Source organism: Pistacia vera, unplaced genomic scaffold (assembly GCF_008641045.1).
Source record: "Pistacia vera cultivar Batoury unplaced genomic scaffold, PisVer_v2 Contig541, whole genome shotgun sequence".
Lineage (NCBI taxonomy): Eukaryota > Viridiplantae > Streptophyta > Magnoliopsida > Sapindales > Anacardiaceae > Pistacia > Pistacia vera.
Genome location: NW_022196381.1, coordinates 16,971 through 39,041, shown reverse-complemented (window position 1 = coordinate 39,041; position 22,071 = coordinate 16,971). Strand labels below are relative to the sequence as shown.

The following is a 22,071-nucleotide window of genomic DNA, read 5'->3' as shown; positions in this document are numbered from 1 at the left end:
GAAAATGAAATAAATAAAAAAGAGATAATTTTTAAAGCGGTTCGCATGCTCAAAGTGAATCCTATATCCATTGTCTTTTTATTTATGAAATATTACAATCAGATTACATGTGATGATAAGAGAGAACAAAAATACAGAGAGGGAGAGAGAGAGAGTATGTGTTTATATTATCAGAATTAGAATCCTGAAAAATAAGAGGGAAGCTCTCTATTTATAGTAAGAGGTTTCTGGATAATGATTACAGGTCTATCAATGAGCAAATGTTATACAGTTCTTACCCTACTTTCTATTAGCTGGTTGCATGAAATATATCTTTAAACTGTACAGGACTTGGACAGGCGGGTGACTTTTAGCCACTCACCCCTAGACCTTTACCTGCCATGTTATGACAACCTTACCCTCTCTTTCCTTAGACGGCGTGACAACGTTTAGATCAACATCTTTTTGAATTCTAACTCATCCTCGTTGACGCATGTCTACGTCAGCCTTCATTATTTTAAGGCATAACAGATTGGGTCCAATAATCTCGAATTTACGATGTCATGCTATTTTGTATATGGTAAGCAAATTTCTTTTGTATAAATTTAAGCGTGGATAAATAGTATATTATATATAAATTAAATAACAATTAAAAGAAAAATTGGGCGCATATGACATAATATACTCTTACCCACACCGGATCTCTGCCTTTGAAGTATATAGACCTCTCGCTCATATCGATTCGAGTCTTTTACTAGGGTTTTCATCTTTCGCAGACTCGGGCGGCAGAGCTTTAAACAGAAAAAAATGGTCAAGGGTAGGCAAGGCGAGCGCGTCAGGTCGAACTCTTATCTCTCACACTCTGTTTACGTTTCTTAATCGCTAATTATTTCGACAAAGTCACTTAATCTTACTCTTGTTTTGTTCACAGACTCTATGTTCGAGGAACAGTTCTTGGATACAAAAGGTAAGGAAAAATAAACCACTTGGTTTGTACTTGAAGTTAGCCAAGTGTTTGATTGATTTGTAATTTATTTGGATGTTAGGTCGAAGTCGAACCAGTACCCAAACACCTCGTTGATTCAGATCGAGGGAGTGAACACAAAGGAAGAGGTGGCATGGTACTGCGGCAAACGGATGGCTTACATTTACAAGGCAAAGACTAAGCAGAATGGTTCCCATTATCGCTGCATTTGGGGAAAAGTCGTTAGACCTCACGGTAATAGCGGCGTGGTTCGTGCTAAGTTCAAATCCAATCTCCCTCCCAAGTCCATGGTAACCAATAATCAATTAATTTTTGTTTTTCTGTTTGTTGGCTTTGATTTGAATATTGAGTTTTGATTATGGATGTGGTTTTAATTGTTAAACAGGGAGACAAAGTAAGGGTGTTCATGTATCCTAGCAACATATGAGGTATGTTATCAATTATTTTTTATTTACTATGGTTTTGACGCCATAAAGTGTGGTTTCTATTTGCTAAAATTGTGTCAAATGGTTGTTGAGTAATGGTTTCAATGTGCTTAGTGGTATATTCCTTTTCTAGATTCTGTTAGGATAGAGTTGTGGTTAGCATTCTGTTTTTTTGTTGTTTAGGAATATTTGCTCCTGTGCATTCTAGCTGAAGTGAACTTAACTTCCTGACCTGTAGGTGGCACTGTGCGGAAACATTTAGAGTCGTGTTTAGGATTCCACTATAGTTATATACTTAGAAAATCGTTGGAAATACCCTGGGAGAGAAGTTCTAAGAATATTTACCTCTTCTCAATCTGCATTCTTTGAGTAATTATGTAGGAGAACATGGTGATCCTGATACTCTTGTTTAGTTTGTTAGAAAATTATCAGGAATGAAATAGATTTTTCCTTTTCCAAATTCAAGTATATAAATGTCTGTAGTTTTTATTAAATTAGAAAAAACATGATTGGGTTTTGAAACCATATAATATATAAATCTTTTTGAGTTTTATTTATTTATTTATTTTTAATTATAGGCTGATTTGGTTTGATTTGTGGATATTTAAGTATAATTCTCTGCAGTAGTTGAAAGTTGTGATATATTTATTTAATTTTACAGTAGTTTGTGTTTTTTGTTGTACAGCAACAGGGTCCAGGTAGATTCTAGAATGGCAGTCTAAGGTGTATCTTTTGAATTTGGGATTTATTCTCTTAAGAGCTAAGTTTCAAGGTTTTCAATGCGGGAGTTATACTAGCTAGCTGTTTTGGCTCAGCATCTGTTCAGGTAGTTTGTATTTGGAACAACAAGGATAACTCTTATTCTTAGTTTTGTCATTTGAAATTTTTGCTATTTAGCTTTTAAGTTTCTTCATCTCTTAATATGCCTCAATTTTGTTAGAAGTTTATCTCTAATGACCGTAAAGCTTTCTTATTTCATATGTTGGTTTTAATCTTCCATTTTGAATATTGTCATGAATGTCATTTAGCTACTGAGAAGCGTTGTTTACCTGTTACTAATTAGGTTTCTTTACTGCTCTATTTTTCCACTGTGACATGACATTGAGGAAATATGTTAAACATGGATATAATTGTGGAATAATTGAAAAGATTGTAATAAACAGGATTATGACACTTTGCAAAGAGATGTCACCTGACCAACCCGAGGCAACGTTTTAAATAGAAATTGATCATTGTTTGGTAGTACTCAAATCTTTTTCTGGAATAAACATGGATTATGCAGCAGAAATTGTTGATAAGATTGTATATAATGTTTTTGGTTGCTACTTTTGTTATGCAAAATACGTTTGTTTAAGAAACAGAAGTTGCTCATTATTTGGAAGGTGTACCCGTGATATGGAGCTTCCCTAGTGATTCTGTTATTAGGGATGACAATTCGACCCAAGTATAAAATCTTAATGAAAAGGTTTTGAATGCATCGGTTTCAGATAGTTTTGTTATAGACTTAACCAATAGAGGAGTATTTTTATTTGTAAAATTATGTATCATAATTTGAAGTTTTGCCAACAAATACTGGATTTTCTTAATAATTGAGTCATTTCTCAACTATAAATTTATAAAATTTAGTTCGGTTTTTGTATTAATGATTAGGGAAGGGTTGTTTAGTTCGAATTTAGACCTTTACCTAATCCTATTTGGATAGATTCAATAATAGGAGAAAAAGACCTTATGTCAAGTTGTCAACTATTGTCTAGGTCTTACATTATAAATTACTAGGATTTATCCCCCCCTTTAAACTTAATAAATGTTTACATAATCTGTTAATTGAGATGTTTTTTCTGTTTAAAAACTAAAATACTCCTCATTTTAATATTTTATAAGGATGTAATAAAAAATATAAAAAAATTGTTATCATTTCTTGAATTTAAGGGTTTATATCTTAGTGTACGTTTGGTTTAGGGAATGTTAGATTATTGGAATCTTATATTATCTTGAAGATTACAGGAATTTTTAGGAAAATATGTTTAGTTAGTTGAAATAAATTGATAGGTATGTTATATGAATATGTTTGGTTAGGAGGAATAAATTGGTGAGTATGTTATTTAAATTATTAAATTGCCCTTTTTTTAAATATTGATATACTATTATTTTTATTTTTAATTTTGGAATTTTTTTTTTGACCCCTAACATTTCAGATTAGGGAAAACACCCTGTTTATATAAAATTTTAATTTATAACAAAATCACCCTCATCACCCCAAGCCACTGTCTGCCACCGTCATCTGTTGTCGTAAGTCTCCTAGAGTCGTCGTGAGTAGCCCACCATCACCGGGAGGCTCCAAGATAATGGCCGAAAACATCCCAATTAGAGTAGATCTTATCGGGAATGGCCAAAGTAGTGGTTAGATCTAGTTCGATTGGGGTGTTTTCGGCCATCAATATGGTTGGAAACGGCCATATCAAAGCCTCCTGGTGATGGTAGGCTACTCACGGTGACTTTAAGAGACTTTTGGCGGTGGTTTGGCTTGCAGCAGGTGGGTGCTGGTGATGGCTTGAGTGGGTTGTAATTTGTTTTGGATTCAAGGGTAATTTTGTCTAAAAAGTTGATTAATTGGGGTGAAATGGTAAAAGGTAGATTCATGTAAAATTAATTTAAAAATAAGGGTATTATTGTTCTAAAATTTTATTAATAAGGGATATGATTGTAGCAAAATTAAGATTACCTTGGTAATCTTATAATACTTAAGAAAATGGAGATTATTAGATTACTTCTAATATTATCAATAGTAATTACTATTCGTATTGAATCTTATATGACTTGACAATAAAACATGATAATCGAGTAATATAAAATGATATAAGCGTCATATGCTCCCTACCAAATGCCCCCTTATTATTTTTAAGTCACATGACTCATAATCTAATAAAACTAAACCTTATTGTGTTAACAAATTAATTCGTTCAATAGAGTTATTGTGTTGTTGTTTAAGAAAGGGTTTAATAATACAGAAGAATTGGATCTATGTCTCTGAGACGATGGATTTGGGATTTTCTTTCTTTAGTAGACTTGCTTAAAACTATACGGTACAAACCCGTATGAGGTTTTCTGCTATGTCGTATGAGGTTTTCTGCTACGTCACCGCGCTCCAAGTCCAGCCTTCAATGCAAAAACGTGGCCTTCCAGTTAGCTGAATAAATAAGCATTAAGATTGGGACCATCCAAGTGGTTGTATGAATCAGCATTTGGAGTAAACTACTCCTATTAAATCGTAAGTAACAGAATTCTTCTCCAATTAATTATGCCTTGATCTCTAATCACAGCCGTAGATTTATCATATGCGTAATGCATCTTCAGGAGAAGCAATTGACTCTTTACATGAAATCATATGTATTGTATAACCTACCACACTGTACTGCCGAGTGAATAACAATGAAAATAAAAAAAACAGCTCATACATGTCGGCAGTCGGCACGCCTGGAGCCTTACAAAAATACATAATGATTGCAGTGGAGAAAATCACAAGTTGAGTTGGGCTTGGTAGGTGGCTCAGTTCAGTGTGAAATTATTTGAGATCAGATCAGAAGACTTGATGCTGAAGTGTTGCCGTCCCCATTACTGGTTTACCAACTTAATTAAGAAACCCATTTGTGAATGCTTAGGACAAAAACGCAACACAACAATTCCTCAAGCTTCGTAGTGGCGCACCACACGCGACTCTCCGTTATCTCTTCATCATGTTCATGTGTTAAAGCTAGGAAAAAATTGCCTATTACATTCAATACAAGACGAAACATTTAAATATATTGAAAACAAATATATTACGAAAAAGATGATGAACTTTACATTCTAAAATGTATTAAATCTGTTAAAATTCTTTTTGTTTTTTTCTGTTATGTAATTGTGTATATTCCACGTTTTCGGAATAAAAATGTTTTCTTTGACCAACTCTTGGTGAAATAACAGTAAATCTAACAGTGGGAAGCATGAAAATAATAATAAAATATAATTGATTAAGTGTAATCTTAATCTATATATAATATATGCAAGAGATCATCATTGATTTATTATGGCTTGTACGTTGATTACACTTGGCGATTTCCATTTTCTTTGCCGACCCCACAATCGAAGAAATTAGGTTCCGCTGTGGCGGAGCATTACCCTTTCTCACTGTCACTCACTGTAGCGTCATTATTAATAATAATATATAAAGCTGCCTCTCGTAGAGCCTTTCTCGTCTCAGTTTGCTTCGCTTTCACGTGATTCGGTTTTTTCTTCAACATTCAAGTTCCATCTTTGTTGCTAATAGTAAGTAACTCAGCTTTCTTATTCTTTATATTGTTGTTCTGATTTGTACTGCTACTTGTTTTTCTTTGTTTAGTGATTGCAATGTTCATACTTTAGCTATCGTAGTCTACTTGAAGCTGGTTTTTTCTGGTTGTGAAAGTTATGTACATTGAAGTTATTTAGCAGCAACTCTCTCTTTTGGCAATGCAATGGAATCGGAGTTGATTAAGGTCTTTATTTTTTTATTTTTTTATTTTTTTATTGGGGTGATTAGATGAGAAATTGTTACAATATTTGTAGAAAAATTGATGGCGACTGTCACAGATATTAAAATGGAGCATGTAATGCTATTGTTGGAAGATTTGGATGATGATATGAGTAGTGAAAACACTAAACTGGCCTGCATAATAGAAGTATTTTGCAAGAGTTTTATTTTTTTGAATAAGATTCACTTAATAAAATCCGAGAGTTCTTCAATTATAACCCGGATGCTTTCTCTTCGTTCTTTCACGTACTGAACTATTAATTTTAAAATATGAAGCATGTATTTGTAAAAAAAAGAAAAAAAATTGTTCTACCGGTCATCTCTTATGGAGCATTATCAAATGGCAAAGAATTGTAATTTTTAGGTTCTTGTATAAGCTTCGATTAACAGGGTGTATAAGCTTTGATTAAAAGGATGTTTGTCTAAGCTTATAAGCTGGTCAAACTAATTTATAAGCTCTAAAATTAAACTGACCTATTTGTTTATAACATTTTTGAACTTATAAGCTGAAAAAAGTTGGGGAGAGGTACTTTTTTTTTTACATTTTTTTTGTTTATAAGCTAGTTTGACCAAGTATATTACCACGTTTATCTGTTTAATTTTAAAATTTCATAGTATACCTTTGTTTAATGTAATACTCTTTTTATTTATTTTATAATAAAATATACTTATAGCCACATTTTATCAACACGTTAACTACTTATCAGTTACTTATAATACTTTAATCAAACACATAATTGTTTAAAATTTTAAATGCTTATTAGCTTATAAACCTTGTTGTTTATAGCTAATTTTGATAAGCTCAGATAAACACCTCTAAGAAACCAATGCTGGAGATTTATGACCGAGTTGTATTTTTTTTTAATCCTTTGGTGCTTCATCTCATAGTTTGATTTAGGATTTTTTTCCTTTCTAGAATGACACGTATCTCCCTTGTTTTTTTTTTTTTTTTTGTCTTTTTCATTTCTGAAGGATTGAAAAAAGTGAATGAAGGATACTTTCTGCTTGTGAAAGTCTATGAAGATGTTATCTCATTGCTGTGGTCATCTACAGTGGCCAGTTGCAACCATTTGGTTCTCAATTTTCTTGTTATTGTCTACCCAAAATTTTGGAGGGTCTTTTTCAGCTTCTGCTTATTTGATTAGCCTTGGAAGCTATGACATAACAGGGCCAGCTGCTGATGTCAATATGATGGGATATGCTAATTCAGAACAGGTTACATCTGGAATTCACTTCAGATTACGAGCTCGTACGTTTATTGTGGCAGAACCTCAGGGAAACCGTGTAGTATTTGTGAATCTTGATGCCTGCATGGCCTCACAAATTCTTACAATTAAAGTACTTGAGCGACTAAAAGCAAGGTAATTTTACAAGTTAATGAGGTATATGAATTCGATATGTGTTTGTAGATTGTTGTCCAGAATTTAAACATGAATTGTTGGGAATCATTCATTATAGTATTAATATTGGCTAATTTTCTGTGCCTGCATGCTGAAAAAGTTATCTACGGACAATGAGAAACTTTTAGCTTATTGAATGCATGTTGAATTGCATTCACCTTGGGAGTATATTTGTAGGGCTTTCACTTATTTATCTGTCAGCTTCCATTGCTCTAACATTTTGAACATGATGTTATATCTTTCCTTTGTTTAGGTATGGTGACCTTTATACAGAGCAAAATGTTGCTATCAGTGGTATTCACACTCATGCTGGACCTGGAGGCTATCTTCAGTATGTAGTGTATATTGTAACTTCTCTTGGTTTTGTACACCAGTCGTTTGATGTAATTGTTGATGGTATTGAGAAAAGCATTATTCAAGCTCATGAGAATCTTCGGCCAGGTTCAATTTACGTTAATAAAGGTAAGGTTGATTACTCAAAATCATGAACTCTCTCTATTTGCTGCATCATAGCGTGACCTGATCTGTTTTTCCTGTATTGGATAATGTGCAGGCCTGTTGTTCTTTATATGTCCCACCTTTTTATTGTGCATGTTTGATACTCTATAAACACTCATAAGATAGTACATGCTTTAGGATGGGATAGTGCACTTTGCCCATTCCCCCAGCTTTGGGACTGGGGTTATAGCTTAACATTTGTCAGCTGGTTGGATTGTTATTTTATGAGTTATATATATTGTGCTTCCTATCTTGCTTTAGATACGATCCTTTTACATTTTGAGATTATCTTTCAGTTCTAACTTCTTGTAATGCATTTGTAGGAGAAATCTTGGATGCTGGTGTGAACCGTAGTCCAAGTTCTTATCTCAACAACCCTGCAGCCGAGCGGAGTAAATATAAGTACGATGTTGATAAAGAAATGACCCTCATAAAGTTTGTAGATAATGAGTGGGGAGGAATAGGTAGCTTTAACTGGTTTGCAACTCATGGAACTTCTATGAGTCGTACAAATTCATTGATTAGTGGTGACAACAAAGGAGCTGCAGCAAGATTTATGGAGGATTGGTTCAAACAGAGTGTTTCCAATAGATCCGGAACTGACAGAATCCCTCGCAGAGTATCAAGCATTATTCCTGACCCTCAAGAAAACCGTAAGTAAATTCCTTCTGTTTGAAACACATGCATACAGTGATGAAAGGTTGGCTCAATGAAACTCATCAGATGTTTTTAACCAGAACATGAGCTACCAATACAATAGGATAAAATTTTAAATAAGCCTTATTTGAAATTGAACCTTATTTTATGTGCAAGAAGTCAAGGCATGAGTTATTGAAACAGGCACTGAGTTGATGAAACTTGCTGCGTCCTTTAAGCCTTTGCATGGACAACCTGCAACAAGATATATGAGTGTTGCAAGCCGAGTCAGGACGTCTTTAGAACAGGCTAAAAAACCTCAATTTGTTTCTGCATTCTGCCAATCAAATTGTGGTGACGTAAGCCCAAATACTCTTGGTGCCTTTTGCACAGACAGCGGACTGCCTTGCGACTTCAATCACAGCACCTGCAATGGGAAAAATGAATTGTGTTATGGTCGAGGACCAGGGTACTTACTAATAATATGAGTCTAAATATTTTTCTCTTCTTTATTTTTGTTCAAGTATAAAATTTATGTTCATTTTGCAGTTACCCTGATGAATTTGAGAGCACACGTATTATTGGTGAAAAGCAATTCAGAAAAGCTGTGGAACTGTTTAGTAAAGCAACTGAGCAGCTGAAAGGGAAGGTTGGCTACCGACATACCTATATAGATTTTTCCAAGATTGAGGTATCACTTCCCAATGTGGGTGGCGGTACTGAGGTGGTCAAAACATGCCCAGCAGCCATGGGCTTTGCTTTTGCAGCAGGAACAACCGATGGGCCTGGAGCTTTTGATTTCAAGCAAGGAGATGACCAAGTAAGTAAGAAGCTACTGGTGCATGTTTGTTTCAATTATATAGAATTCCTTGGATGGTGAATCTCCAAAATTCTGAAGTGATTCTAATTTGGATGTTCTTTCAGGGGAATCCCTTCTGGAAGTTGGTGAGGGATGTGCTAAAACCTCCAGATCAGGAACAGGTCAATTGTCAGCGTCCAAAGCCTATTTTGCTTGACACTGGTGAAATGAAGGTTCCATATGATTGGGCAGTGAGTATCCAATTTAGCTTGCACTTATTATATGTGATTAAAATAACCCATAATTTTCAGATAAGTCTGTACATGTTTGGGACACTCCACCTGGGATTAGTCCGATTGAGTTTAGAGCCTCAGTATATTGAATAATCACAAACAAGGCGTCATGCATCATAATATATTTTTGTACTGATGCAAATGCTGGAATTTGAGTCCATGGCACAGTGTGGAAGCATATACATAAAATCATCATGTATATTGAACTTGTTTTAATTGTTCCTTGTTGCTTTTTCTGTTTTCAACACAATTTGGCACTTCCAGCAACTTCTAACTGATCTTTGGCATACAGTACATTCTAAAATGATGTTTGGCCTCTTTAATATTGAAAAGATTATTCTCTGATGTTGGTGGATTGCACATGAAGTGCTGGTCATTAGTGTTTCAGTTGTATGCTCTTAAAAGATTGCTTAAACAATTTTGATCCATTCTAAATGTTTGGTTCCTTGAGATGATTTACAAGGTAGTCCAGGTTTGAAATTCTGTAAATATGGGTTGATTATTGTGCTTACAATTTTATCTTCATTTATTTATGCAGCCTTCAATACTCCCAGTCCAAATTTTGCAGATAGGGCAACTTGTTATTCTATGTGTACCTGGAGGTGATGGAAACCTTAATGTTTTTATTCGAGTTTTTTCTCTAATATTCATGAGAACATTCACATTGTGAGGTGAAAATTATTCAGTCCTGGAAACAAAATGCTACACAGCCATAGATTGATTGGTCCTAGTTTCTTTACTCCATAGCTTTTAATGTACTGAATCCCGTGAAGAGTGTTTTACTTTTTCACTGCAAGAATCATCTCACTAGTTAGCATATTCCCTTCTCTACTGTGGTTTTCATGTTTCCAATTTATTGTTTCTTGCAGAATTCACTACCATGGCTGGCAGGCGTCTTCGTGATGCTGTTAAGTCGGTGCTCATCTCTGGAGGTAGAGAAAAATTCAACAGCAATGTCCATATTGTCATTGCTGGGCTGACAAATACATATTCACAGTACGTGACCACCTTTGAAGAGTACCAGGTGCAGCGATACGAGGTCTGTACACTGGTTCAGCATGCACCATTTATTCATGACAAAATTCTTGCATTGCACTTTCTTATATTTATTTTAGTAAAAGCATATATATAGTTCCAGAGTTTAGGTATCTGATAAAAGTATTTGACACCTCCAAAATTGGCAAAAGGAGTGATGACCAAAATTCATGCCATCTCCTCTAAGACTCAGAGTCATTTTACTTGGTACGTGATGGACCCGATATCATCCAGAGGTACACACGCAAGGGCAAAGGGGGCAAAAAGGGAATTTAATATGGGTACAGGTGGCCTCTTTGCCCTTGCGTGTGTACCTCTGGATGATATCGGGTCCATTAGTACATCAGAGGAATATGAAGAATATGCAAATTTTGTCTCATGGATATATAAAGAATTCAAATCTTAGTAATTTTTGTCTGATCCATTTGTGGCCGGAACCTTTTTAGGGAGCTTCCACCCTTTATGGTCCACACACTCTCAGTGCCTACATTCAGGAGTTCAAGAAACTAGCAGCAGCTCTCGTCAGTGGTCAAGCTGTTGAGCCAGGCCCGCAGCCTCCAGATCTCCTTAATAAGCAAATTAGCTTATTAACGCCAGTGGTTGTTGATGCAACCCCTGGTAATGCAAATTTTGGGGACGTTAAAACTGATGTACCTCCGAATTCAACCTTGAAGAGAGGTGACATGGTGACAGTCACATTCTGGTCTGCTTGCCCAAGGAACGACCTCATGACAGAGGGCACTTTTGCACTTGTAGAAATTCTTCAGAACAAGAAAACATGGGTTCCAGCTTATGACGATGATGACTTTTGCTTACGATTTAAGTGGTCAAGGCCTGCAAAACTCAGTCCTCAGAGTTTTGCAACAATAGAATGGAGGATTCCAGAATCAGCGGTTTCAGGTGTGTATAGAATAACACATTTTGGTGCTTCAAAGTCTCTCCTTGGTTCAATCCACTATTTCACAGGTTCCTCTAGTGCCTTTGTCGTTGGATGAGGTGCAGGAAGTAGCCATTATTATTTAACAGAGTATATAACACTATTTCATATCTGTTCTCAGATCACATAGTTCTCCGAAGGAAAGTAGATAACCAAGTTATGGCTGTAAAATATATTTATCTTACCAGCCATTAAACCTTATATATTTCTTGTCTGTCAGAAATTTTAGCAGGGTTTTAATTGTTATTCAAGATTTTGTTAAATGCCTGCTTAGCTTTGAAGTTTATGCTATTTATTCATCGCTTTAAGCGATGAGATAAATGAAATTTCTCTTCTCACTATAATGTATCGATAAAAAATTGAAATGCATGGAATTGATCACAATTCAAACTGTTTCAGATTGAAAAACACCTGAAAATTCTTGAAACATTTCTGATAATTATATCCATCTAATATGAATCTCCACCAACATGGATCTTTCTCTCCAGCCATTTATTTGCAAGTTTGAAACACCTTATACAAATACAACCATCAGACAGCGACCATCTGATTTCACTATTGCATGCCCTACAAAGTATTCCAATTTCCAAGCAGCTGACCAGCATGAAAGGGCAAACGCCACCCCTCTCCTCTTTAATCAAATAAAATGATTCAATTAATTTTCAAAGGGGAAAGCTAAACTCTAAAAGAATCGCCTGATGTACAAGTGAGGTTTTGATTTCCAAGGAAGGAAAATTCAGAGTTAGTTTGTACTGTATAGTTAACGAAATTTGCTCAGCTCGAGGGAGCTGTTACTAGAATTCACCTCTGCGGAGTCAGCTGCCAAGTCATATCTACTGTTCCAGCTGACAGCTGTGCTTGGTAGTTATTACAGTTGACAGTTTCTTATCATAAACATTACGTTTATTTTTTATAGGACATAGCATCCATAACTGCACTGTTCTTGCAAAACTTTGATATTAAAATTGTTTGGTATCTGGTCTTCAATGATTCTTTAGCATATTTTGTGAACTTGACCAACCCCACGCCATTAATTCGTTTTCACTCTCCAGGCATGCATTTCCACCCTTTTACTGAAAATTGCCATATGCATATACCGACTGTTCATTAGAATCAAAACTGCAGCCTGCAGGTTTTGCGGAATGCAAAAAGGAGCCCTTACGGAGGTTGTCTGTTACGTGCCAGAGTTTGCAACCTCGTAATGGGTTTATGAATGGGTAGAGAACAAAGATCGTTCTTGCGTACTCTACCTATGATGGAATTTTGTAGGACATTTCGAGGGATCCTAAGCCTCCTTACTTGGTTTAATTTGAGAAAAACCACAACTCCAAATCAACACAAGGTTGAAGATAATATTGATCATATATTATTCATTCTTGGCCTCAAGCTATTAAATAGCTGAACAACTTTTGATGGAATAGGCAATAACCAATTCTTACAAAAAAAGAAAATTACAATCGCATAATTCTAGCACAAAATTATTAAAAGGAAATAACATTGATCAAAAGGAAATAGCATTAATTTAATTATTGATGGTAAGCATTAATCACTCCCATCCCATGATTCTTGGTCCCTGACAACTCTTCCCTCCTTAAAATTTTCCTTGTCCTGAAGGAAAAAGCGTGTCTTCAATTCTACCAGATTCTCCCATGTGGCCTCAACAGGAGAGAGATTTTGTCAATGACCAAGAGCTTCAATTTCTCCTCCTTTTTTGCAAGTTTCCATAATGGCTTGAGGAAGCGGGTGGAGTGCCGCTGGTAATTTGGGTAGAGTGGGAGAGATTTTCTCTTGATCTCCAATCCTCTTTTTAAGGAATTGAATTGCAATAAAAAAGCTTTTTTTCCTTTCCGCAATAGCTCCTCTAAATCACGATCACCCATGATTTTATTGATAGGCCCTCTTGTCCCACGTAACTCTATTGTTTTCCCCTCCCACCAAAATCTCATCCATAGCTCATTGAATTCCCAAATAATTGGACCCAAGTTTTTAAGCCATTGAGTTCCAAAAATGGCATCACATCCTTCCACCGGTAAAAGGTAAAAATCCACGTGGAATTGAACCTTTTGCACTAAAATAGGGAGCCTTTCACACAATCCTTCACTTTTCATTTTATTTCCATCCGCCACTTGAACCAAAAATTCTCCTTTCTTTGTAGGATAAATTCCCATTTTGGTAGCTAACTTTGAATTCAAAAAGTTATGAGTGCTATCAGAATCCACCAATATTGTAACCATGGAATCTCCAATTTTTCCAAAAAAACGCATGGTCTGAGGTGTCACATTTCCTGAAATAGCATGAAAACTAATTTCGGGAATCTTTTCTTCCGCTTCTTCCTCTATGGTAGTCTCATCCAACGACTCATCAATAGAAGGAAAAATTCCTTCTATTAAAAATAACTTCTTGCAACGATGGCTCGGGGAAAATTTTTCATCACAATTGAAGCATAATCCACGCGTCCTCCTTCCTTGCAACTCAGCCGGACTCAACCTCTTGATGGTGGGGATACTAGCTCGGGTAAGAGATGCTGAAGGTAAGGGTGGATGTTCCATGGTGGATGGAGCCTTCTAAGGTTCCACGTACCCTCCCTTCTGTTGGTCATACATACGAGACTCATAGAGTTGTGCAAGACCGATAGCGGCAGACAATGAAATTGGATTACATGCTTGCAAGTCCACTCGTATTGCCTCCTTTAACCCGCTCATAAAACACCCAACTTGTTGTTCTTCGGACAAATGGCCAGCTCGATGTAACAAACGATTGAAGTCCCTTTGGTAATCGCAAATGCTTCTCGTTTGCTTAAGCTTGGTGAGATCCCCAAAAAAATTTTGGTATCTTGAAGGCCTGTATCGTAAATGCAACTCGTACTTGAAAACTTCCCAATTGATGCCTTCTCGCCGATTTTTGAAACATTGATACCACAATTGGACATCCCCATCCAAGTGATAACGGGCCATAGGGAGTTTTTTCGCCTCTTCCGTGCCTTGAAACTCGAAAAAATTGCTCCACTCGACAAATCCATCCAGTTGGATCATCCATGCCATTATAGCGTGGAAAGTTCAACTTAGTGATTTTGGGTGCAAGAGAACCTCCTCCTGAAAGGCTACGACGAGGCCCACGAAAGGACTCGGCACCATCGTCATGTCCTCCACTACGCGTAGAAAAACGAGCAAACATGCTCTCCATATGTTTCAAAAGACGTTCTTCACTAGCCTTCATAGCTTGTTGTAGTTCCTTTTGGCCCGCAGCCAATGAGCCAAGCTCATTCTCCACTTGCTCGAGACGGTGGTTGGACATGCCTGGCTCTGATACCAAGTTGTTACGTGCCAGAGTTTGCGACCTCGTAATGGGTTTATGAATGGGTAGAGAACAAGGATTGTTCTTGCGTACTCTACCTATGATGGAATTTTGTAGGACACTTCGAGGGATCTTAGGCCTCCTTATTTGATTTAATTCGAGGAAAACCACAACTCCAAATCAACACAAGGTTGAAGATAATACTAATAATATATTATTCATTCTTGGCCTCAAGCTATTAAATAGCTGAACAGCTTTTGATGGAATAGGCAATAACCCATTCTTACAAAGAAAGGAAAATTACAATCGGATAATTCTAGCACAAAATTATTAAAAGGAAATAACATTGATTGAAAGGAAATAACATTAATTTAATTATTGATGGTAAGCATCAATCACTCCCATCCCATGATTCTTGGTCCCTGACATTGTCTCAATCTTTATTTTTAGAAATCCTGTCCTTAAGGACAAGCGTGTCTTCAATTCTACTAGACTGTGGCCTCAGTAGGAGAGAGATTTTGTCAATGACCAAGAGCTTCAATTTCTCCTCCTTTTTTGCAAGTTTCCAGAATGGCTGAGGAAGTGGGTGAAGTGCTGCTGGTAATGGGGTAGAGTGGGAGAGAGTTTCTCTTGATCTCCAATCCACTTTTTAAGGAATTGAATTGCAAGAAAAAAGCTTTTTTTCCTTTCCGCAACAGCTCCTCTAAATCACGATCACCCATGATTTTATTGATAGGCCCTCTTGTCCCATGTAACTCTATTGTTTTCCCCTCCCACCAAAATCTCATCCATAGGTCATTGAATTCCCAAATAATTGGACCCAAGTTTTTAAGCCATTGAGTTCCAAAAATGGCATCACATCCTTCCACCGGTAAAAGGTAAAAATCCACGTGCAATTGAACATTTTGCACTAAAATAGGGAGCCTTTCACACAATCCTTTACTTTTCATTTTATTTCCATCCGCCACTTGAACAAAAAATTCTCCTTTCTTTGTAGGATAAATTCCCATTTTGGTAGCTAACTTTGAATTCAAAAAGTTATGAGTGCTACCACAATCTACCAATATTGTAACCACAGAATCTCCAATTTTTCCAAAAAAAAAAAGCATGGTCTAAGGTGTCACATTTTCTAAAATAGCATGAAAACTAATTTTGGGAATCTTTTCTTCCTCTTCTTCCTCTATGGTAGTCTCTTCCAACGACTCATCAATAGAAGGAAAAATTCCTTCTATTAAAACTAACTTCTTGCAATGATGGCCCAGGAAATTTTTTCATCATAATTGAAGCATAATCCATGCGTCCTCCTTTCTTGCAACTCAGCCGGACTCAACCTCTTGATGATGGGGATACTATCTCGGGTAAGAGATGCTGAAGGTAAGGGTGGATGTTCCATGGTGGATGGAGCCTTCTGAGGTTCCATTTACCCTCCCTTCAGTTGGTCATACATACAAGACTCATAGAGTCGTGCAAGATCGATAGCGGCAGACAATGAAATTGGATTACATGCTTGCACCCCCATTAGTATTGCCTCCTTTAACCCGCTCACAAAACACCCAACTTGTGGTTCTTCGGACAAATGGCCAGCTCGATGTAACAAACGATCGAAGTCCCTTTGGTAATCGCGGATGCTTCCTGTTTGCTTAAGCTTGGTGAGATCCCCAAAAAAATTTTGGTATCTTGAAGGCCCATATCGTAAATGTAACTCGTACTTGAAAACTTCCCAATTGATGCCTTCTCGTCGATTTTTGAAACATTGATACCACAATTGGACATCCCCATCCAAGTGATAATCGGCCATGGGGAGTTTTTCCGCCTCTTTCGTGCCTTGAAACTCGAAAAAATTGTTCCACTCGACAAATCCACCCAGTTGGATCATCCATGCCATTATAGCGTGGAAAGTCCAACTTAGTGATTTTGGGTGCAAGAGAACCTCCTCCTGAAAGGGTACGACGGGGTCCACGAGAGGACTCGGCATCATCGTCATATCCTCCACTACGCGTAGAAAAACGAGCAAACATGCTCTCCATATGTTTCAAAAGATGTTCTTCACTAGCCTTCATAGCTTGTTGTAGTTCCTTTTGGCCCACAGCCAATGAGCCAAGCTCATTCTCCACTTGCTCGAGACGGTGGTTCGACATGCCTGGCTCTAATACCAAGTTGTTACGTGCCAGAGTTTGCGACCTCATAATGGGTTTATGAATGGGTAGAGAACAAGGATTGTTCTTACATACTCTACCTATGATGGAATTTTGTAAGACACTTCGAGGGATCTTAGGCTTTCTTATTTGATTTAATTCGAGGAAAACCACAACTCCAAATCAACACAAGGTTGAAGATAATACTAATCATATATTATTTATTCTTGGCCTCAAGCTATTAAATAGCTGAACAGCTTTTGATGGAATAGGCAATAACTTATTCTTACAAAAAAGGAAAATTACTGTTAGATAATTCTAACACAAAATTATTAAAAGGAAATAACATTGATCGAAAGGAAATAACATTAATTTAATTGTTGATGGTAAGAATCAATCACTCTCATCCCATGATTCTTGGTCCCTGACATTGTCTCAATCATTATTTTTAGAAATCCTGTGCTATGGAAGGGATGATGTGTTACAAACTCACAGCTAATAGTTGTAGTTTTGTACGGTTAAGCCAAGAAGAGGAATAAATAAGACGGAACACTCTTTATCTTGTTTTATTTCCTGCAAACTGAGTCAGGCTGTTCACAGCTGTTGCTTTAATACATTTTCTGGTCGATGCCTTATGCAATTATATATATATATATATATATATATATATTTTTTTTTTTTTTTTCTAATAGCAACCAGAGAAGAAGACTTCCATCTGTTTCTACCAAAGCTGAGCACAGGATGGCAAATCTTTATGAGTAATTACTTGGTCTTTGGTGTTCTATTCTACATTGAAGGTACCAAGGTGGCCATTTTTTTTTGTAAGAATTCAGAAACAATACAATCTATTTACTTTCATCTTTCAATCTTTGTCTTACAATCTCAGTAAAGATCTCAATAAATAACAGTGATTTATACGAACAGAAGAAAACTTCATGGGATCTTAATTAAAAAGTTCTTCCGCGTCATAAAGATGGACAAGCTGATTAATTGATAAGACTCATCTGAATTATCTTACCAGGAAGCATAAATTGAGTGCCTCCGGGCCTGGCAATCAAATGGGTTATTTGAGGCCATTCTCCATGTTAACATAAATGAAATGGTGACTCAAATCCACAACTCTTCATATCTATGGGATTTGGTGGCAAGATGGAACGACAACAGTCAACAGGCATCTCTATCTCTATCTCTATCTCTATCCCTCCTACGCAACCCACTGTCATTCCCAAGTGGTCCATTTGGACTTTTCATATTCTTTTATGCCTTCACAAAATCACAATTACTGCCCCCTTTTTGTAGCCAAAATATAAAAGGATAGAAAACCCAGAATCCCAAATTGTCCGCCTTATTTTGCTAACAAAGCAGATTTTAAAATGAACAACAGGTAAGTTATTGGAAATATTGAAAACATCCAGCTAATATCTGACTCAGACTCTTACCCATTTCATCATCCTCCATACTTTATAATAATTGAATTAATAATAAAGACAGCCACTTTTCCACTTAACATTTCTGACTGTAATTACCATTTTCAACTTTATCTCCTGTTTTGCTAACAAAGTTAATTACTTGCTAAAAAAAAAACTAATTTCCTCACATTGACGGATTGAGCAATCACAATCCCACAAGGCGACCTTTTGCTCTACTAAAATGACGATTGTATCCAACACCATTCAACTTCTATATCAAAATAAATCAGTAACGTTAAAATATTGGCTTATATAAACGAGAGAATTGATGGCGATGAGCAGAGAACAGAGCAGAACATAACAGAGGGCCAGAAAAAGTACCCAATTGGGCAACCATCTTCTTCGAGTTGGTTGCTTTTCCCGAGATTCTCATAACCACAAAACGCACCGTCGTATTAGCCCCATCACTTTTATCTCTCCATATTTGTGTCTTAAACTTCTTTTTAAATCTCCACTCTTCTCTCCATTTCACTCACCAACTGCACTCTGCACTCTTCATTTCCTCGGCCTTCAACATGGTGGCCGATTCCAAGGGTAAATCGGACATTTCCCTCGCTGGTACTTTCGCCAGTAGCGCTTTTGCCGCTTGTTTCGCCGAGGTGTGTGTCAACTCGAAGTCTTGTTCATTGTTTTATGTATCACTTGATCATGCGTTTCTTTGAGACGTTTCGATTGGATCGAGTTTGTTGTGATCTTTGTTTTAATATTTTACTCGAAAAATGGTTGCAAATAGTCAAAGTTTGGATTTTTTTTATCTTATGTTGTTTATGGGTATTTTAGTTTTCGTATTGAATGCATCAAAAATGAAATTTTGAACGCAATGGCTTTTGTTTGTAAAGTCAAATCTTCAAATCCGTATGTATTCTGTAACAATCAACTCGTAATCTTGATTTTAACGTTGAAGTTTCTCATAGTTGGCGAATCATATTGATATGTTTGGGAAAATATTTTATGGAGATGCTGATCAATTTGGGCCTGGAGAAACTCCGTGCTGTTTGTTTAACTGTTTTTTTTTTTTTTTTTTTTTAAATTCCATTGATATACTATCATCTTAATTGTTGAATTCCAGTATATGTAGGCTTTGAAACACATTTTACTTATCCAATTTTATGTGATTATGTGTAGATTTGCACTATTCCTTTGGACACTGCTAAAGTTAGGCTTCAGCTGCAAAAGAAAGGTGTAGCTGGAGATGCATTGGCCTTACCGAAATACAGGGGTTTGTTGGGAACAGTTGGTACTATTGCTCGGGAAGAAGGTCTAGCGGCACTCTGGAAAGGAATTGTACCTGGATTGCATCGTCAATGCTTATTTGGAGGGTTGAGGATTGGATTGTATGAGCCTGTAGGTTTTAATTCGCCATCTAATGTGCACTTATTATCATAGATATCTTCTTTGCTTTCTAATATCTGATACATGGTTGTCGACCGTGTCCTCGACAGGTTAAAAACTTCTATGTTGGTAGTGACTTTGTTGGAGATGTTCCTTTATCCAAGAAAATACTTGCTGGGCTTACGACTGGTAAGTATAATGGTTGAATATTTTTGGAATTATGTTTCGCTTCTTCAAGTTTAGAGGAAAAATCTTATCAACATTTATTGGATTTTTGTATATGATATAAGTTGACTTTAATCGTATAGTTGGATGTTTTTCTTACTCAAGAAATGCTTTAATTTACTTTTGTACCTTTTCATTTTCTGATTTCTTAAGATTTGTCTCATCAATAGGTGCTCTAGCAATCACAATTGCAAATCCAACTGATCTTGTCAAAGTAAGACTTCAAGCTGAAGGAAAATTACCTCCCGGTGTGCCAAGGCGCTATTCAGGAGCATTGAATGCTTATTCTACAATTATGAGACAGGTTGTGCATCTAACCCTGGAAAAATTAAAATTGGAGTGATGCTTTTAACTTTATCCTGTGTTCCTAACTCGGTTCTGACTTTCAGGAAGGAGTTGGGGCTCTTTGGACTGGACTTGGACCTAATGTTGCACGAAATGCTATCATAAATGCAGCTGAACTAGCCAGTTATGATCAAGTGAAGCAGGTTAGCTAAACAAAAATTTGTCTTGTTGTTGAACCTTTCTCATCTTAATTCTGACTTTTATTCAAATTCTAAAATATATATATATATTCGAATGCAGACAATTCTGAAAATCCCAGGGTTCACAGATAATGTTGTCACTCATCTCCTTTCTGGTCTTGGAGCCGGATTTGTCGCTGTCTGTATTGGTTCTCCAGTTGATGTGGTACTCTATCTACTTTCACCTCTGAATTCTTTCAGATAAATAATGATCTAGTATTTCTGGTTCCACTTTTATCATGTAATTTTGTGAAAGAGAACATGCATAGCAATTTACGTTATGATTGTAAATATTGCAAATTACTCTTGGACTCTATATCTTCTAAGCAACTATACAAAATCGGTGGGCTATACTCTTAAAGTATGCTCATATGAGAAAATACCATGGCTGGGGCTTGATTTTCTTTTAATATGGTTCGGGAGTAAAGGATATGGCTATCTGTTTGTCTGTCAACTGTTTTACTGACTTGCCTGCTTCTGTTAAGTGTCCTAACATCAGGCTAATTTATTTGATTTCGCTGTTTTTTATTTTTATTTTACAGGTTAAATCTAGAATGATGGGGGATTCTGCTTATAAGAGCACACTGGATTGTTTCATTAAGACTCTGAAAAATGATGTATGCTTGCTTCTTCTCATATCCTTTTTACACTCTTTTGTTAATGAGACAATTTTTTCTATTCTACTACTGGTATAAAAGCGTACTTTATTACATTCTTATTTGCATTACAATATAAACCTTTTCCCTTCATGCTTCGCAGTTGAGGCATTTAATTTATCTGGTTCTTGATTTTAATGTGTCACCCCTTGAGTACTTGAGTGAAGGCAACAACCCCAAACAGAAGAGTCTTCAGCTTACAGCATTTGATTTTTTGTTGCAGGGGCCTCTTGCATTTTATAAGGGCTTTATCCCAAACTTCGGAAGGCTAGGATCTTGGAACGTAATCATGTTTTTAACCTTAGAGCAGGTAATTGTTAACCTTTTTTATTATCCTGATTTGTACCTGTTTGCAACTGTATGTTTTATCCTCTTCATCCCCTATAGCTGCGAGAAGGCGAAATTCGTCAACTTTAGGGTTGAGCTAATTATGGTGTTATAATGGGAAATAGGAGGTTCCTGCCTGAATAGAATTATTCTTCCTGTCTCTATGTGTGCTCGATGACAGAGTGATTTTCTTATTTTTTTTCTCTTTTTTTTTTTTTTTTTTTTTTTTTTACATGACAGGCTAAAAAATTTGTGAGAAGCATAGAATCATCTTGAGCTTAAAGGCGTGATGATCAATGCTTTAGTTCATGAATTCTGCATAGCGATTGCCATGGAAGCTATACAGGGAATAATAAAGTCCTCAGGAGTCATTCTTCTTCTCATTTTAACTATTAAGATGAGGAATCCGGCAAGAGACAGACACAATCAAATGAAAAGAGATTTTTAGGAACTCAGAAACTATATCAATAATTGTGAATTTCATTTCTGGGATTCAACATTGTTTCAATTGATATTGCTGATTTTACCCCCATGGATGGGGTCCGAAATGCTACTTTTTCTTCTTGGTGGTTC

The 22,071-nt window shown here is 36.3% G+C and overlaps 3 protein-coding genes across 3 annotated transcripts; all 3 read left to right on the top strand.

Annotated features, from left to right (window-relative positions):
- The first annotated feature begins 712 nt into the window (after window positions 1-712).
- On the top strand, window positions 713-2,367 carry LOC116107592 (60S ribosomal protein L35a-1-like). Its single transcript, XM_031393887.1, has 5 exons — window positions 713-818; window positions 911-946; window positions 1,026-1,254; window positions 1,350-1,392; window positions 2,075-2,367. Exons 1-4 carry the CDS (start codon window positions 787-789, stop codon window positions 1,389-1,391), a joined length of 339 nt encoding a protein of 112 aa, XP_031249747.1. The 5' UTR covers window positions 713-786; the 3' UTR covers window position 1,392; window positions 2,075-2,367.
- Window positions 2,368-6,940: 4,573 nt separating this feature from the next.
- LOC116107598 (neutral ceramidase 2) lies at window positions 6,941-11,850 on the top strand. Its single transcript, XM_031393894.1, has 9 exons — window positions 6,941-7,299; window positions 7,592-7,800; window positions 8,160-8,489; window positions 8,677-8,941; window positions 9,022-9,292; window positions 9,397-9,522; window positions 10,103-10,166; window positions 10,434-10,603; window positions 11,046-11,850. Exons 1-9 carry the CDS (start codon window positions 6,956-6,958, stop codon window positions 11,592-11,594), a joined length of 2,328 nt encoding a protein of 775 aa, XP_031249754.1. The 5' UTR covers window positions 6,941-6,955; the 3' UTR covers window positions 11,595-11,850.
- A 6,766-nt stretch (window positions 11,851-18,616) lies between these two features.
- LOC116107591 (mitochondrial uncoupling protein 1) lies at window positions 18,617-22,071 on the top strand. Its single transcript, XM_031393886.1, has 9 exons — window positions 18,617-19,033; window positions 19,560-19,778; window positions 19,877-19,955; window positions 20,162-20,295; window positions 20,381-20,479; window positions 20,577-20,681; window positions 21,058-21,132; window positions 21,395-21,481; window positions 21,739-22,071. Exons 1-9 carry the CDS (start codon window positions 18,950-18,952, stop codon window positions 21,772-21,774), a joined length of 918 nt encoding a protein of 305 aa, XP_031249746.1. The 5' UTR covers window positions 18,617-18,949; the 3' UTR covers window positions 21,775-22,071.

Bases quoted from the DNA above. Each gene is read 5' to 3' on its own strand.
- LOC116107592 (XM_031393887.1), top strand. From the start codon at position 787: ATGGTCAAGGGTAGGCAAGGCGAGCGCGTCAG. The intron at 819-910 runs GTCGAACTCTTA...TTTTGTTCACAG, and splicing joins AGGCAAGGCGAGCGCGTCAG to ACTCTATGTTCGAGGAACAG. The intron at 947-1,025 runs GTAAGGAAAAAT...TTTGGATGTTAG, and splicing joins ACAGTTCTTGGATACAAAAG to GTCGAAGTCGAACCAGTACC.
- LOC116107598 (XM_031393894.1), top strand. From the start codon at position 6,956: ATGAAGATGTTATCTCATTGCTGTGGTCATCTACAGTGGCCAGTTGCA. The intron at 7,801-8,159 runs GTAAGGTTGATT...ATGCATTTGTAG, and splicing joins TTCAATTTACGTTAATAAAG to GAGAAATCTTGGATGCTGGT. The intron at 8,942-9,021 runs GTACTTACTAAT...TTCATTTTGCAG, and splicing joins TGTTATGGTCGAGGACCAGG to TTACCCTGATGAATTTGAGA.
- LOC116107591 (XM_031393886.1), top strand. From the start codon at position 18,950: ATGGTGGCCGATTCCAAGGGTAAATCGGACATTTCCCTCGCTGGTACT. The intron at 20,296-20,380 runs GTTGTGCATCTA...TCTGACTTTCAG, and splicing joins ATTCTACAATTATGAGACAG to GAAGGAGTTGGGGCTCTTTG. The intron at 21,482-21,738 runs GTAATTGTTAAC...TTTACATGACAG, and splicing joins TGTTTTTAACCTTAGAGCAG to GCTAAAAAATTTGTGAGAAG.